Source organism: Mchenga conophoros, linkage group LG20, assembly GCF_057382185.1.
Source record: "Mchenga conophoros isolate Kocher_MC1m ecotype Shallow Benthic linkage group LG20, M_conophoros_male_GT1.1, whole genome shotgun sequence".
Classification (NCBI taxonomy): Eukaryota; Metazoa; Chordata; class Actinopteri; order Cichliformes; family Cichlidae; genus Mchenga; species Mchenga conophoros.
In genome coordinates, this window is record NC_140545.1 from 3,680,946 (window position 1) to 3,696,558 (window position 15,613).

The 15,613-nt window shown below is 40.4% G+C and overlaps 1 protein-coding gene across 2 annotated transcripts; it reads left to right on the plus strand.

The window, feature by feature from the left end:
- The first annotated feature begins 166 nt into the window (after positions 1 to 166).
- mapk14a (mitogen-activated protein kinase 14a) lies at positions 167 to 14,908 on the plus strand. Of its 2 annotated transcripts, none has more exons than XM_085258657.1 (12): positions 167 to 703; positions 3,027 to 3,156; positions 3,263 to 3,321; positions 7,320 to 7,431; positions 9,502 to 9,531; positions 9,766 to 9,813; positions 9,938 to 10,052; positions 10,142 to 10,213; positions 10,854 to 10,933; positions 13,466 to 13,544; positions 13,654 to 13,827; positions 13,909 to 14,908. In XM_085258657.1, the coding sequence occupies exons 1-12, from the start codon at positions 585 to 587 to the stop codon at positions 13,974 to 13,976; spliced, it is 1,086 nt and encodes a 361-aa protein (XP_085114783.1). In that variant the 5' UTR covers positions 167 to 584; the 3' UTR covers positions 13,977 to 14,908. The 2 variants fall into 2 exon arrangements, with proteins under 2 accessions (XP_085114783.1, XP_085114782.1); XM_085258656.1 differs by lacking the exon at positions 10,854 to 10,933 and adding an exon at positions 11,359 to 11,438 and having other exon boundaries at positions 178 to 703.
- Positions 14,909 to 15,613: the final 705 nt, after the last annotated feature.

A 15,613-nucleotide genomic window follows, 5' to 3' on the forward strand; every position in this document is an offset into this window, starting at 1 on the left:
TTAATGTTACATCCTGTTTAATCGGGTGGTATAACTAAGATACTTTAGTCAAGTACTCTCCAATTCACACGGAAAGTTCATAACTTTTATCCATTTAAACGGAATTATTTTCGATATTCTGCAGATTAAAATGCTTAAGCCACATTCTTTTTTTTTTTTTTTATTATTATTTTTAATCGTCTAACACCGATTAGTTCTCCGAGTATTTTTCCTGCACTACTTGAACGCAGCACCGTTTCAGACGTCGTCCGCACAGCTGTCCCAACTTTTTTTTTCTTTCTTTTTCCCGCGAGATTTTGCGCCGTTTAGCGAAGCGAGTGGGGTGAAATCTCGGGCGAGCGTGAGAACCAGCAGGGTGAGGAGGAACAAATAACGTGGAGACCTGAAAAGTGTGTGCACACATTGCAGAACTTCACAAGAAGGCAGCACGGTAACTTTAAACGACATCAGTTTCTCCGGGGACGAGAAACTTTTCGTTTAGCGCCACTTTTTTTGCACTTTGGTAAAGTTGAGCTCTGCGCGGCTCGGAGTCCCCCACCTTGGAGCAGAAAGTCGGTCGGTGGTCGGCAGTTGGTCCTGCAGGAATGTCGCGACCAGAGAAACACGATTTTTATCGAGAGGAGGTGAACAAGACGATATGGGAAGTCCCGGAGCGGTACCAGAGACTGACCCCGGTTGGATCCGGCGCCTACGGATCTGTCTGGTAAATCGCCTTCCTCCAAAAAGTTCAGTTAGGTGAAGTTAGCCTGACTTGTCCATTCATTTAGACGAGGCCTGCGCTTCACAAGCTAATGGCGAGCAAGGTGGAGCCGCGGTGTCTGTTTGAGCAAGAAAAGCCCAGAACTTGCTATCTTTGACGTGTTACCGAGTTGTAATTATTAAGTGCTAATAAATTCCTGGCTGTGAACTAAGTATAGAAAGTCTGATCCACATGCACTGATCAGTGTGCATGTTAAGAGTCACACAAGTGTTCTGGTCTCCTCAGGTTACTCCGACCACATTTGTTCTGGATAAAGACATTTAATGCACATTGCACCGTTAGTGCAACAAATATAGCTGCTTGCTGCTAGGTAGGTTGTTTGAATTAACTCAGTCCCTTCATATTGACGATGTGAGCACAGCTTCTGGATGTTTTTCTTATTAGGAGCACAAGTGGAAAGTTGAGATGTCCACTTCACTGATCTTGCATGGATAAAGAAAGTCAGAGTGCTGTAATCTAAAACAATGAATAGACCGATAGATTGACTATTTGGCTATTTAAAAAAAATCTATAATAATAATAAGTGCAAACAGTTTTCTGTTTAAGTCACTGTAATGTTAGTATCTTTTACTTTTGTGGCTAACTTTAAAAATAATGACTGAAAATGATCAACAGCTGCTAAAACCTCCCAAGTTGGTTGCTATGAAAACCAGCTGCTGTCTTCATGCAAATTTGATAGGCAGCCTCATCAAAACCTTAATGTTCTCTCAGTGTTGCCTTTCACTCTTGATAACTAGTTATATGTTAGGGAGCCCTGCAGTTAATGTTTGATACGTTATATACAAATCTGCAGCTCAGAGGTATTTGCATGCACAGCAGAGTGGAGATCTTGCCTCTTGAGGGTGGGTTTCCTTAATGTTGCCTAGCGGCAGTAAGGTCATCTTTGGCTGAATGGACCCTTTACATAGGTTTTTAATTAAATGGATTGTGCTGCTGATACGATCTGGGACACAACATAGTCAGTGGTACACTTCTTTTAGTGAGCAGATGTTTGTTTTGCAAATGGAAGAGGACAGCTGTGCTGTTGCTGGGCAATAGGATAATCTGTTGCTGGTCAGATTACTGTCAGCTCGCTGCTACTGCTGCACTGACTGTGATTGTTTTTATTATAACAGTGCGCTGGCTTATATTGTTAGCAGTTACGTGATGACTTCAAGTTTACTGTAGCCAGTAATTTGAAACTGAAACTGAACAGCATGCTCTAAACTGTGTGGCAATGACGCACACCTGAACCCTGCTGCAGGTTGGTGGCTTTATCAGAAGTCGACTCCCATATCATCATACCTAATAAATCGAACGAGTTAAGGAGCGTCTTTGTCCAAGAAGCTTGCACAACTGAACACTGTTATGCGCAAATTGCTAAAGGACATAGTCTTTTTTAGATGTGTTCATACCACTTAAAAAATACTCGTTTTGTCTCAGTGAGGGTGCTGCCTAGATAGTGTCTGCATTATGTAAGACAAAGGATGACTGCACTGTTTTGACTTCCTTCAATCAAACACGAGGTCCTTCTTATGAGGGAGCTGACGGGATGATTTAATATCTAATACAGCTGTATGTGGGATTTACATTCCTGCATGCTCTTGAAATGGGTAAAAGCTCAGTGCAGCAGTGTATGTAGGGAAGAACAGTTAAGGTGACTCAAATATATGCTGAGGAATTGAACCAGAGACTAGAAAGATGCTTCGAGCCCTCTGTTTCTTGCTATGATGATAATCCCTGTATCCATTTTTATTATTAGGTTGGCATTGCTATAGGTGGTTTCTTTGTTAACCTTTAATATCGATTGATGTTGATGTGTCTGCGGGCACGCTGGTGTCCCCACAGCAGTCACACGAGGCCATCCACAAGCCGTGACTCTGTTTAGGTGAGTTAAGCAGGGGTGGGGTGGGTGTTGCTTTTGGGTCAGAGACAGTTGGTTTTCAGAGCGGGGGATATGCTGCTGCCAGGGCTGCTTGCAGTCTGCTGAGAGATGGCATTTTCTGCTGATGTCGTGCTTTTCCCCCCAGCCTTCAGCAGCTCTTCCTGCAACCTACTTTGGTTTTTTGAGAGCAAACTCAGACCCAGACTGAGCCACATGAAACGCTTCAGTTCCTCTGCCTGAAAAGGACGGGCTTGCTTTGATTAAAGCCACAGTCTTTCAGTGTTAAATAAATGCTGATCACTTGTTGGTTTTATGATCTAAATTGGTGTATGCTAAAAGTTAAGGTGTTTTCCCCAATGAGATTTAAGCTCACATGTATGCTTTTGACCTTTTTTTAAACAGCTCCGCCATTGACATGGAGACCGGTTTGAAGGTCGCTGTGAAGAAGCTCTCTCGGCCTTTTCAGTCCATCGTCCACGCCAAAAGAACCTACAGAGAGCTGCAGCTGCTTAAACATATGAAACATGAAAACGTGAGTGAGTTGTCTCTCTTCAATTTGATCCGCCTGTTGAGAGCAAAGCCCTGCAGGTCTTTGTTATTCAGTTTTGAGCTTAACAGTGTTTGTCTCATTCTTGCAGGTAATTGGCCTCTTAGATGTCTTCACCCCTGCCACCTCTCTGAAGGACTTCACCGACGTGTGAGTCGAATGTGCTTCTTTATGTTATCTTAAATTTAAAGTATCAGGGCTTTTGCATAATTTAACAGTGATGTGAAGCTCAGCAGCCTTGAGTTTCTCAGCAGCCCACAATCCCGACTGTTCCTGGAAAACACCTGGAGGCACGCCAGGAGACTGAAAACACTGACAAACATTCTTTAGACTCTCTGCTATGTTAGTTATTCACTCACTGGCTGTAGCCAGTCTCTTCATCACCAGCTTCCTTCCTTCTGTTTCCTGATTTCTGGTTTTGTGGAACATGTAGTACATGCCCTGGTTTACAGAAAAACAGGTAGTTATTGTTTGTTGATGTTAAAATCTCTTGGAAATTGGAAGTGAACAGCTTAGCAGTGACTCAGCATGCAGTTGTGCGTGCTGCCTTGCTTGTTATTGGTGGAGTGTCACTCTTTTTTTTCTTCTTCTTTCTATTTGTTCTTGACACTGAAAGTTCAAACTGTAGCAGATTCCAGGGAGCACCTCATCCAACAAGGGTGGATGTTTCATTGCGGTAATGATCTCAAACATACAGTAAGAGAGGAAAAAATTAAGCTGCTAGAATGGTAGCCAATCATCTGACCTGAATCCAATTGAAAGTCTGTGGAAAGAACTAAAGCCCAGAGTTCATTGAAGGGGCACACAGTGCCTGCAGGATTTGAAGAATGGACCAAAATCCCACTTGAGCAATACATGCGACTAGTTTCCTCCATACATGGGGCGTCTTGAAGCTGTAATCACCAGCAAAGGCTTTTGCAAGAAATGTTAGATAAACTTCAGTAAGCATGTTCAATACATTTTCCCTGTGTCATTTTTCATTGGTTGGTTTGCATGGATAGGTTGTTGGTGCAATTTTCATGTCAATGCCACCTTTACAGATATATTTGGTGACACGTTTAATGTTTGTTTTACCTACTTTATATAAACTCTTAACTTGGTTCTCGGCTGCATCACAAACCTCTAATTTGACATTTGCTACCAATTACTTGAAAATGTTGGACATTTGCACTGGGCTCTCTATTACTGCTCTACTGGCTGAAGTAAGAAGCAGTAACAAATATGGAAATAAACTCTATCCACTTGTGCAAAGATAAGTTTGTTGGGCAGTCTGTCCTGGGATTTCCCCAGGAAATTATTTGGCTGAGACAGTAGGTCAGTCAGCTCTCTGTGGAGGTGAGTAATTGGAGGGTGACTAAGTCTAACTATGCAATAATCAAATGAATTAATTTATGTAGTTTTCTGTGAAAGTGTCTGTCCTCAGTTTTGTTAAAGGTTATGTGTTACTTTTGCATCAGCTTTTTAATAAAATTTTAAGTTCATATAACTAGAGTCCTAAGCAACAGGGAGTCCTGCAACAGAGCCCTGATCTCAACATCAGTCAGTCTATCCAGGGTCATGTGAAGAGAGCGGAATAAATGAGACTTTTTCCTTGGAACACCAAACCTCCTTTGAAGAGCATCATGTGATTTGAAGTGCCGTGAAACTTGCATGATGTTGTGTTTATAGTGCAACACACAAGCTAGATTTTTTTTTTTTTCATAATCATTTGGAGGTATATCACAGTTTTATTCTTGTAATAATTTATAAGGATCATGCAGCCTGTGTTTGGTCTCAGGATAGAAGAAAATAACAACGCTGTGTTCAATATTTGATCTCAAGCTTCTCTGACAGCTCAGTCAGATCACAGTTAACACAATTTAAATTCAGAGTGTGGAAAAGGCTTCTGATAGATGACTCAGGCTCATGCAGAGATTTGAAGTGTAGTGAAGTTTTCTCATTTTTCATCCATCATCTTCTCGAGTATCTCCCCCTCTCTGACGTATTGTGTCTGCACAACCTTTTGAAAGTTGATTAAATCTTTGTGCAATATTTTTCCTAAACTTTTTTTCCCCCTCTATGATATCGGACATTTAAAATTGCAGCGGTACAGCAGTGCAGTGGTTAGCACTCTTACCTCACAGCTGGAAGGCTCGGGGTCTGAGCCTGTGGGTCGGCTGGGGCCTTCAGAGTGGAGTTTGACACTCCACACTTCCTGTGTTGCAGTTTTCCCAGTTCTTCAGTGTCCTCTCAGAGTCCAGAGAGTATTGGTAGTTTTTAAATTGATTACAGGGGGGTAGATGCCATACCCTGCCTCTTGTAGGGATATGTTCCAGCCTCTGATGACCCAGTTGGATAAGTGGTTAAGAAATTGATTGGATGAATTGCAACAGATTGTATATAAAAGATGGGCAGAGCCAATATGACATCACTCATTGCTTTCTAAATTCTGCATTTTGAAGCATCACTGCTGGTGTTTAGGCACCAGCGTGTTAAATTTGTTTTGAGCCAGAAGTGACCATATTTGGATGAGAAGGTCGAGTGCAGGGTTGCCAGCTAAGGCGTGTGCGCTTCTTTGCCACAGAACAGAGGGACTTTTAAACTTAACCAAAACCTAACAGTTAAAGAAATGCTATAAAAATCACTTTATAAGAATCGGTCCATTTACCATAAAGTTGCAATAAAGGGATAAAACACTAAAAGAGGATAAAACTACATTCTTATACTTGGCCATCATCAGGTTTTCAATGTATGTAAATTTGGAATTTTAATATTAAAGTCTTAAGGATTATATTTATTTATTATTTTTGTTTATTTTTTTGTTTTTTGCTTTTTAAGTCTCCAGTGGCCCCTTTAAGAATTGCACGTTATTTATTTATGTAAAGATGATTCATGTCAGTGCAGCATCATTTCAAACCACATGTGCTCATCTCTGCTGCAGGCTTGCAGCTCGAAGTGTGACGCACTGAAATGTGGAATAAACTGTTTGCAGTTGCATTGCTTCTTGGGTAATGTAGGCACAGGGCCTTTGAAAGGGAAGACAAATGTATGACTAACAAAATAAGAGGGCCCACAACGCTAAACTGCTGAAGTAGACTCATTGAAACTGAACACTTTAATGACTTGCTGGAATTTTGTCTTCATACTTCGAGTGGCAGCATCTGTGTGCTGTTGTAATGGAGAGCCGTCCACTCAAGAAGCCCTGCCCTCCTCCCAGAAAAGCATAATGATATGGAGGACTCGAGGCAATGCAAGGTCACACATGTAGAGCACATGTAAAGCTTGGACCCCTGTGGGAAAAAGAACAGGGGGTGAGTCAGTGGGCTGGCATGCCTTTTGCAGTGTTTGACACTGTTCTCCAGTGCATATCTGCCAAACGCTGTAAAGTTTCTGCATGCAACGTAAAAATAAGTAAAAATATCAACTGTGCAGGTGCTCTGGGTATGACCCTGAGACTCCTCAGCGCTCTAGCCATGCCCCTCTTTCTTTAGGAGAGAGGAGAAGAGAGGTCACTATTCATATTTTATATACGTGTGTGTATCTATTCCCCCCCCCCCCAGGCGAATGAACTTAGGCGAGTGTCTGTGTCCTTATGTCTGCAGCTGAGAACAAGTTCAAGCACAACCAGATGCTATTTTAAGCCCTCGTTCTCTGTACTGTGTGAGAATAGAGGAGTATTCATGAAACGGGTATTTGTTGTGCAGCGGACTGACGAAGCAGCACGTGGCTCTGTGAGTTTTGGCTCCAAAAGTGCTCGTCTAGCATCCCGCTGCAGACTCCTTCCATAAGTGCTGTTTGGGCATTTTAAACAGCTTTGGGATTAGATTTGAATTATCCACTAATGCAGTACTATTAAGCCCATTTATCTGGGGTGTGTTGTTAAATGACATTCCATTTGTGAAGGGCTTGGCCTTTCGGTGCCTCTCGAGAGACGTGAGAGTGAAAAGAAGTAGCAGCTAAACCGGTTTAAGCTCACATAGCCATATGGGGAAATTAGGCACAGGCTGCAAACAGCTCTGAAATTATTAGTTTGGAAGTGCAAATACATTTTATGACATTAGTATTTTTTTCTTTTTTTTTTTTTTTTTTTAAATGACGTGACAAACACTGGCATGGCTTCTGACACTTGTCTGTTTAAGCTGGGACAACAATCTTTTCTGCTTTGGCAGGTATCTCGTGACTCATCTAATGGGGGCAGATCTCAACAACATAGTCAAATGTCAAAAGCTCACCGATGACCACGTGCAGTTTCTCATATACCAGATCCTCCGAGGATTAAAGGTGAGCTTAAAGGAATGATTGATGTTGTGGAAAACGTGCTTATTTCTTTCCTTTTCTTGAGCAAGATAAAGATTGATGCCACCCTCATATCTGGTCAGCTTAGCAAATGCTAGAGTCCTAAGTGTCTGCTAGCTAACCTGGGCAAGGAAAATGTATTCGTATAGCACTTTTCACAGACAAAAATCAGAAAGTGCTTCACAATAAATGCAACTCTCCCTTTCCTGTCCTTAGTGGTCAGACTGTGTTGGAGATTCTAGTGAAATCTCTTCAGGTTTGCTGTGGTTTAGAGCAGGGGTGTCAAACGTATGGCCTGTGGACAATTGTATCTGGCCTGTGAGATAATTTCATATGTCAGTTATTAATGGCCGGGTTGTATGTAGCAGCCTAATCTTCAGCCCTGCTGAGAATCCATGCAGGCAGGGATGGGACTTTAATTTGATGGGCACACCATGTGGCCAAATACATGCAAAGACAGACTGGGATCATACCATTATTGAAAGAAGGAAGGGGGGCAGACGTTCCAAGACGACAAGTGTAGTGGTACAGGCCGGGTAACCAGAGAGACGGGGCAACCGGATTTTAATGCAAGCGTGTTGGGGAAAAGTGATGAAATGAATAAAATGAGCAGCACCTGGCTGCATTTCAATGATATTGAAGATTACAAAGCTTAGCACAGAGCCATGGCTCAGTGTCCGAGTGTCTGACAGGCCTGAATGTTAAGAAGTTTGATCTGCTGCTTACCACAAACAGCCTCAAGCAGAAATTTTGGACTTTTAACTTTATTTTCGTAGGTTTTACAGCTTTTCCTACTGATAAAAACTTCCCTTATTGTCATTCACACTACGCAAAGTAATTAAGCAATAAACATTTAACCTGTTGAACCCCATCAGGGGGGAGAACATCTGGTTTAACGGGATGTACCGCCAGATCTGTTATTTAAACACAGACACCTATGGCATTCACAGAAAGGTCAGAATGTCAGCAAAAAGCCCACAAAACCATTTCAACAACCACCTAATGGCTAAAACAACAAACGATTAAAAAACAGGTCAACAGATTTTGCAAAAACATGTAAACACAAAGCGCAGAGCCCCCCTTCTGTTTACTGAAAGTCACCATCTCTGTTTTGTCTCTCTTTGACCAAAACTCACTGAACCAGAAGCAAAAGATGACATTTGAAACGCATTGTAATGAATTCCCTCTTACCTCTGCTGTGATAAAATCCTACTTCCTGCACAGCTTTGTCTCTCTGTGTGTTTAAAGACCGCTTTCTCATCAAAAATCTTCTTTTTTTAATGTCTTATTTGCTTGGTCACCAGTCTACCATTGTGTACAGTGTTGTCGGCCGCCAAGGTTAGAATCACTCCTGAGTTCCACCTGTGTGTACTTTCAGTGGAGTGAGGATTTTACTTATTGTCTTAACTGTGTTCAGTTACAAATCATGTTTACTCAAGCTTCACTGCTGTTGTTACAGTAAAAACGAAATTGGCAGATAGCGTCACAGATGAGTTATTATCTGTATTAATAGTTAGTTTAGGTAAACAAGTTCTTTCTGGCATTCAGGCGGTGCTTATACACTAAACCTGTTCTGAGGTACTAGGAAAAGGATTTCACCTTTGAACTGAGATGTGTTTGTGAATCTGCTTTGGTCCGAGTGGCGTAAATCTTGTCTTCAGACCGATCTTTTTTGTGACTGCATGACAAAGCACCAACTACAACTGCACCACAGGTGGCAGAGGTTCAAGAAATATAACAGGAATGGTGACTCGGCTCTTGTATCTACAGCTGTCCGTGTCCACAACAGAGTGTAATCAAGGCCTTAGCTGCCCTCCATGTTTCCATTCTCTACTGTAGGCAAAGATGACCTTCTCCTAGCGCCATATATTTAATGTACAGATATGAGAGTGGTATCATTATATTATCTACCTCTAAGCAAGGAGTTCCTTCAGTGATTCTTATCTAATGTTTTTACATCGTGTCCTGTATCTCCTGATGTGTTTTGTTGTGTTAAATCAGTCTATCTGTAAACACATGATGTAATCTGACACGTCTGCTCCCGTCTCTCTGCAGTATATTCACTCAGCAGGCATCATACATCGAGTAAGTGCTGTTTCATTTTATAGTAACTTTTGTCAGACAATCGTTGAACAGGAGGACATGAAGTGTCCCGGGGTTTGACTTCTTTCACTTTGCAGAGTCAGACTTGTTAATCCTGTGAAAAGAAAGGAAGTCATAACACTTTGACTTTAGATTAAATTTTTAATGATGCAAGACTCATCTTTTAACAAAGAACAGATTTACTTCATCTCACCATCTTGGTTTAAATTACCACAGGATTTAAAACCAAGTAACCTTGCAGTGAATGAAGACTGTGAGCTGAAGGTCAGTGAAGCGCTGCTTTTATTTGAAACATCAGTTTATCTCAAAACTGCCTACAAATGTAAATGATTTGTTTGTATTTTTTAAGTCTTGCTTTTTTTTTTTTTGGCATCTAAATTGTTGTCAGATTTTGGACTTTGGTCTGGCACGACACACCGACGATGAGATGACCGGCTACGTGGCGACCCGCTGGTACCGTGCCCCAGAGATCATGTTGAACTGGATGCATTACAACATGACAGGTAGACGGCATAAAGAAGCTCCCCTCTGTGATCCGTCTGTAAATAGAAGAGTGTTCTGGGTATAATGTCTGTGTCCTTCTGTGTTTCAGTGGATATTTGGTCTGTGGGATGCATAATGGCAGAACTTCTCACTGGACGTGCTCTGTTTCCCGGCACTGACCGTATCCTTTTCATCTGACAGTTCGCTGTGCACACCATGAACTCCTGCAGCTGACAAACAATTTACATAACAAATTAAACTGATCCAACACACACCGATGATGACGTAGAGGCACGCTGATTTGTCTGCAATAAATCTGCAATACTGCTTTTCTCCGTCCTCACACGGAAAGCCGACTTTCCTTTTCAACACGACTCTGCCTGAGGCGTTTTCTCATGAAGAGCGATCACACATTTTTCTCACTTGACACATGCACCTCTGAGTAATTTTTCCACTTTGGCACTATGACTCTTTCTATATTTTAAGTGTGTATCTTTGGCTCAGGTACACTTTCACTCTGTCTTTCCTTGCACCACCCTGTTTCTTTCTCTCTTTTCTTTTGCCAGTATTTGGTAGCTAACTGCTGAGCTTGTAAGCAAGCGCTCCACTAGGCTGCCCACCGCCTCCAATCATTTTCTATTAAAAGCACCCAATATAAATGAATTCAATGTCTTCCACAGGAAACATCTCAGATTCCTTTTTTCCCTCCTGTGTGTGAAATGTAAAGATGATGGGATTGATTATTACATAGCTTCAAAGGAGGTCAGATTACAGATGTCCCCATGTGCAGCGTCTGGTCTTCCTTTACCGTGTGCTGGTAGATATTGATCAGTTGAAGTTAATCATGCTGCTCGTCGGAAAACCAGGTCCAGAGCTCTTGAAGAAAATCTCTTCAGAGTCTGTGAGTTCACAAAGCTGTGCAAGTTTTGTGTTTTTTTTTGTTTTTTTTTTCTCCCCCCTCTCTGTCTAACCGTATTTCTGCTCTAAACTCTGCACTCTGTGGTTCAGCTGGAAATATCTGCTTTGTAATGACAGCATGTTTTTCACCCTCTAGCCTTGTGGGTGTGCTTTGCTTCCTCTGAAGAGCATTAAGCAGTGTTTGCTGTGAGATTATTGTTACACAGGTGATTTCATCTTTCACTGTGTGCCTGTAATGAGAAGTGTTGTCATGTGTCTTTCCTCTAATTCTGAGGATGCTTAAGCTTTAGTTTTGTTTTTTTTCTGGGCTCAAAGCTTGGAGACTCGTGACCTGGAGTTTAGCCCCAGACACAGCTTCTTAACTAACTCTGCTCTGTCACTATACTCCCCTTGACACAAACTTCAAAGATATAAACCAGCTTCAGCACATACTGCGTCTGACAGGGACGCCCACAGCAACTCTAATGAACAGGATGCCCAGCTATGAGGTGAGGAGGATACAGAGGTACTTTCTTGAGAGCGGACTAGCAGCGGGCGGACAGTCAGACTTTCCTCAGAATTTATGCTTATGTTGATGGTTTCCACACTAACACATCCTAAAATAGAACAAAAGCAACAAGAAGCACTCAGAGCGCAAACCTCCGCCAAGACAGCTCAGCCCCTAAACATTATTTATGTGCATGTAGTATAAGTGTAGCATTCACTCAATTGTTTTACAAAAATCCAAACGTTACTTGTGCATGAATAACTTGAGCTTCTTATATAATAATATTCGACAGTATATTTCCAACTATCTAGGCAGCTCATTCTCCTTCTCTTCACTTTCTTGAAAAATAAAACACATTTTAGGCTCAACTTATAAGAAAGGTACATATAAAAATGAGGTCAGAGGTCAAATGTGACATATTTGGATGCAAACTATTATGTTGATATTTAGAATTCCAGTATACCAGTATCTCTTCTTAAATGTTGCCAATACAAAGGTAGTGGAATTTGAATCATAGTTTTAAAGATAAAAGATATTTTACTTGACCTCGAAGAAGAGGTCAGAGATCCAAAGTAATGTGATATTTTGAACCCTCATTATCATTATATGCCTATATATTGTCAATACAAACAGTGGCAGTAAGCTATATATTATCACTTTAGCCTTCAGATCAATCTGTTGAACTTGAAGCAGAGGTTAGAGGTCAAATATGACTTTATACAGTACTTTTACCACACCTGTAAGAATTATAAGTTATGAGACTTTTTTTCAATAAATAATGAAAATGACCTTGAAGACCTTGGTGGATGTAAACTTTTCGATCTATCATGTTTACAGACAGAATGACACGCCCATAAACGCTACCAATAAGATAACCGCCATGGCGGAGGTATTAATATTTGAAGCCACATTTTAAAAAGAGCTTCAAGGTTTAAGGAAAACTCAAACTCCTTTTGAGGCAAGTGGGGCGCAAGGAGGAACTAGACCTCTTGGGGCAAAAAGCTCGAATTAAACACAGAATTTTACCGTTTCAGTCACTCCTGTGTCGTGTGACGTGCTTGCTGGACGTGGTTATAACAGTGATTTGCAAAAAGCACCTTGAGTTGGATTTAAAAAAAGTGCACTTCTCGATTTAAATGTTAAGGTTACTAACAGCATTTTGATGTTCAGTGTTTTTTCTTTTTGTTTCCCCCTTAGAAAGGTGCCATCTTCTTCCACCATAACACACTTATTTTCAAACCACACGTTGAATTACATGAGAGGTTTTTTTATGAAGAGTATTATGATTGTAATACTTTTTCTTTGCTTCCCTAATAGACAAAGACAACAGTCCTTTCTTTTTACAGGATACTTGGTTTATTATTTTTTAAACTTTATTATAATTCTTTAAAAATATTTAATAAAAAGCCATTATAAGAATTGGATATCCTTTCTGTCATCGTTGTATTTTTACTCAGTTGTATATAGTATTTGTATTTGTATTCTATTTTTATCTTATTGTATATTTATTTTATTTTATTCTACTGTATATAGTATTTTATTTTATTCTATTCTGTACAGTTGTGTACTGTATTTATTCTTATTGTATTCTAATTTTTGCCTCATAACTTTTGCACTGTCCACTTCCTGCTGTGACAAAACAAATTTCCCACGTGTGGGACTAATAAAGGTTATCTTATCTTATCTTATTAGAAACAAGGTTTGCAGTGTAAACACTTGCACTCATAGGCACTAATGGGTTTTTGACTGCATGTGTCTCGCTTCAGGCAAAGAGTCGAACTCTGTAGCAATACATAATACAAGCTCAAGTTCCTCAATAATTCTTCATAAATCTAGTTTTAAAGATGCTCTAATTATCACAAGAGGAACTTGTTGACTGTAAACTGCACTCATCAGGAAACGCAGCACAGATGTGGATAGATCGAAAAGCCGAACAGGTTGGAAAAAGTTAAATGAAATAATGTGTCACGACATGTTGCTGTTGGTAGGAACTCATGTTTGGTTTACTCTGTTGATGTGTCTTCACAGGCCAGAAACTACATCAGCTCCTTGCCACACATGCCCAAGAGGAGCTTTGCTGATGTATTTATTGGCGCCAACCCACTCGGTAATGCCAAAGAGAACCTGGTTTTTCCCTATGATTTACAAAGTTTACATAAAGAAACAATGGGATTGAGTGTGATTCAGTCATGTTTACATGCGGATGCGTTTTTAAGCTGTGGATCTTCTGGAGAGAATGCTGGTTCTGGATACGGATAAGAGGATAACGGCAGCTGAAGCTCTGGCCCACCCCTACTTCGGTCAATACCACGATCCAGACGACGAGCCTGAAGCCGAGCCTTACGACCAGAGCTTCGAGAGCCGGGAGCTGCAGATCGATGAGTGGAAACGTACGTCTTCTCGCGCTAAAACTGACAGCATGCTGATGTATTCCTCGGTAAAGAAACAAATCATCTTCTCCTTTTTTGCAGGATTAACCTTTGAGGAGGTGTGCAGTTTCCAGCCACCTAGCTTTGATGATGAGGATGACACAGAGTAATGAGACGCAGCACCAGTTCAACTCAAGCTTTTGACTACATAACTTATGCTTTAAAGTCTCAGACACACACCAGCCCTTATTAGTCTATTGAGAAAACATAACCAGAAAACATAAGAAAAAAGTTGTTATTCTTATTTATAAATGACTTAATGTTGGTCAGTTGCTGGAAAACGTCCCTTCTCGCCAACAACTAAAATAGTTTTCTATTTAATATTTAGACTTTATTTCGACTCCTCACTGTGACGCTGAGATGCTGAAACACTTTGACCTATTGCTGTGCTAGTTTTTGTTTTTTGATTAATTTATGGATGAGCATTTTTCTGTTAGTTGAAAAAGGAGTTTGCTAGTGAACCACTTCCAAGCAGTTGCCCCCGATTCTTGAATTTCTGTGACAGACGTACATTTCTGTGTTTTTAGGTGTTTGACAATTGGGACAATGTGCCTTCTTTGTGCAGTCACTGAACTTTAATGCTCACCAACTAGATTTCTCACATTTTACTGTTCAATTTGATTAATTTAGTTAGATGAACTCTGAGCCTTTTCCTATGTAGGGTTTTATTATTATTATTTTCACCAAGGCCCATAAATATGAACAGAAATCTGCATAGTACATGCTTTGCTCAAATTGTGTAAATATATATGTTCCATGTTTTTTAAAATTTCACACATGTTCTGAAGCAATCACTGTTAGCATGTACGTCAAGACATTGTGTGTGTTCGCTAGTGTGTTGTTGGTTTATATGAATTTAAGTGTCGTGCCATAGCTTTTAATAAAAATGCAGCTTAAATGTGTAAAAGGAGGGATTTGTATTTATACTTTGTGGAGCTGGTATTTATAAGCAATCGAAGGATCCCTTGAGCTATTTTCAATTTTGCAGAGTAACTACTGCTTTAAGTCCTTTGTTTAACAAAATAAAGACTTATTTCTAAGAGATTGTTTTGTTTTTAATTTTTTATCCTTATTTCCAAGCCAATCACTTATCTCTAACTATGATGCCTTACCATGATTCATGGACTTGTGGAATCACCTTTAGCAGTGAATTGAAGTAATAGTTTTCTGTGTGATTACCAGCCTCTCACATCATTGAGGAGGAATTTGCGTCAGTTCGTTGAGGTTTGTGGGTATTAATTTACGCACAGCCCTTTTACGGACCCAGCACAGCATATCAGTTAGGGCTGGACCATTGCAACAACATAAGCCATTCTTTTGTAGATTTGCTGCTATGCTTGAGATCAGTCTAGTATTGCATGAGGCAAACTTTGGCTGTCAGACAGACAGCCTCACATTTATCTCTAGTGTGTGTGTGTATATATATATATATATATACACACACACACACACACACACTGACACAGAAATTCATGGTCACCTCAATGACTGCAAAGTATCCATGTGCTGTGGATGCAACACAAACCCAAATCACCACTTGCCCACCACTGTGCTGTATTATGTCCCTAAAACCTAATATGAATTTATCAAATATGCATTCCCCCAGTACATTTAAAATAAATAAATTATATTTTTCACTTTTTTTGGCAGTGTGACAATTTCAGTTGCATAATCTTGCACTTGGCTTGTAAATTAAACATTGATTTTCTTTATACGTTAAACCTTTGTTGATGTTGTAATGTCCGAA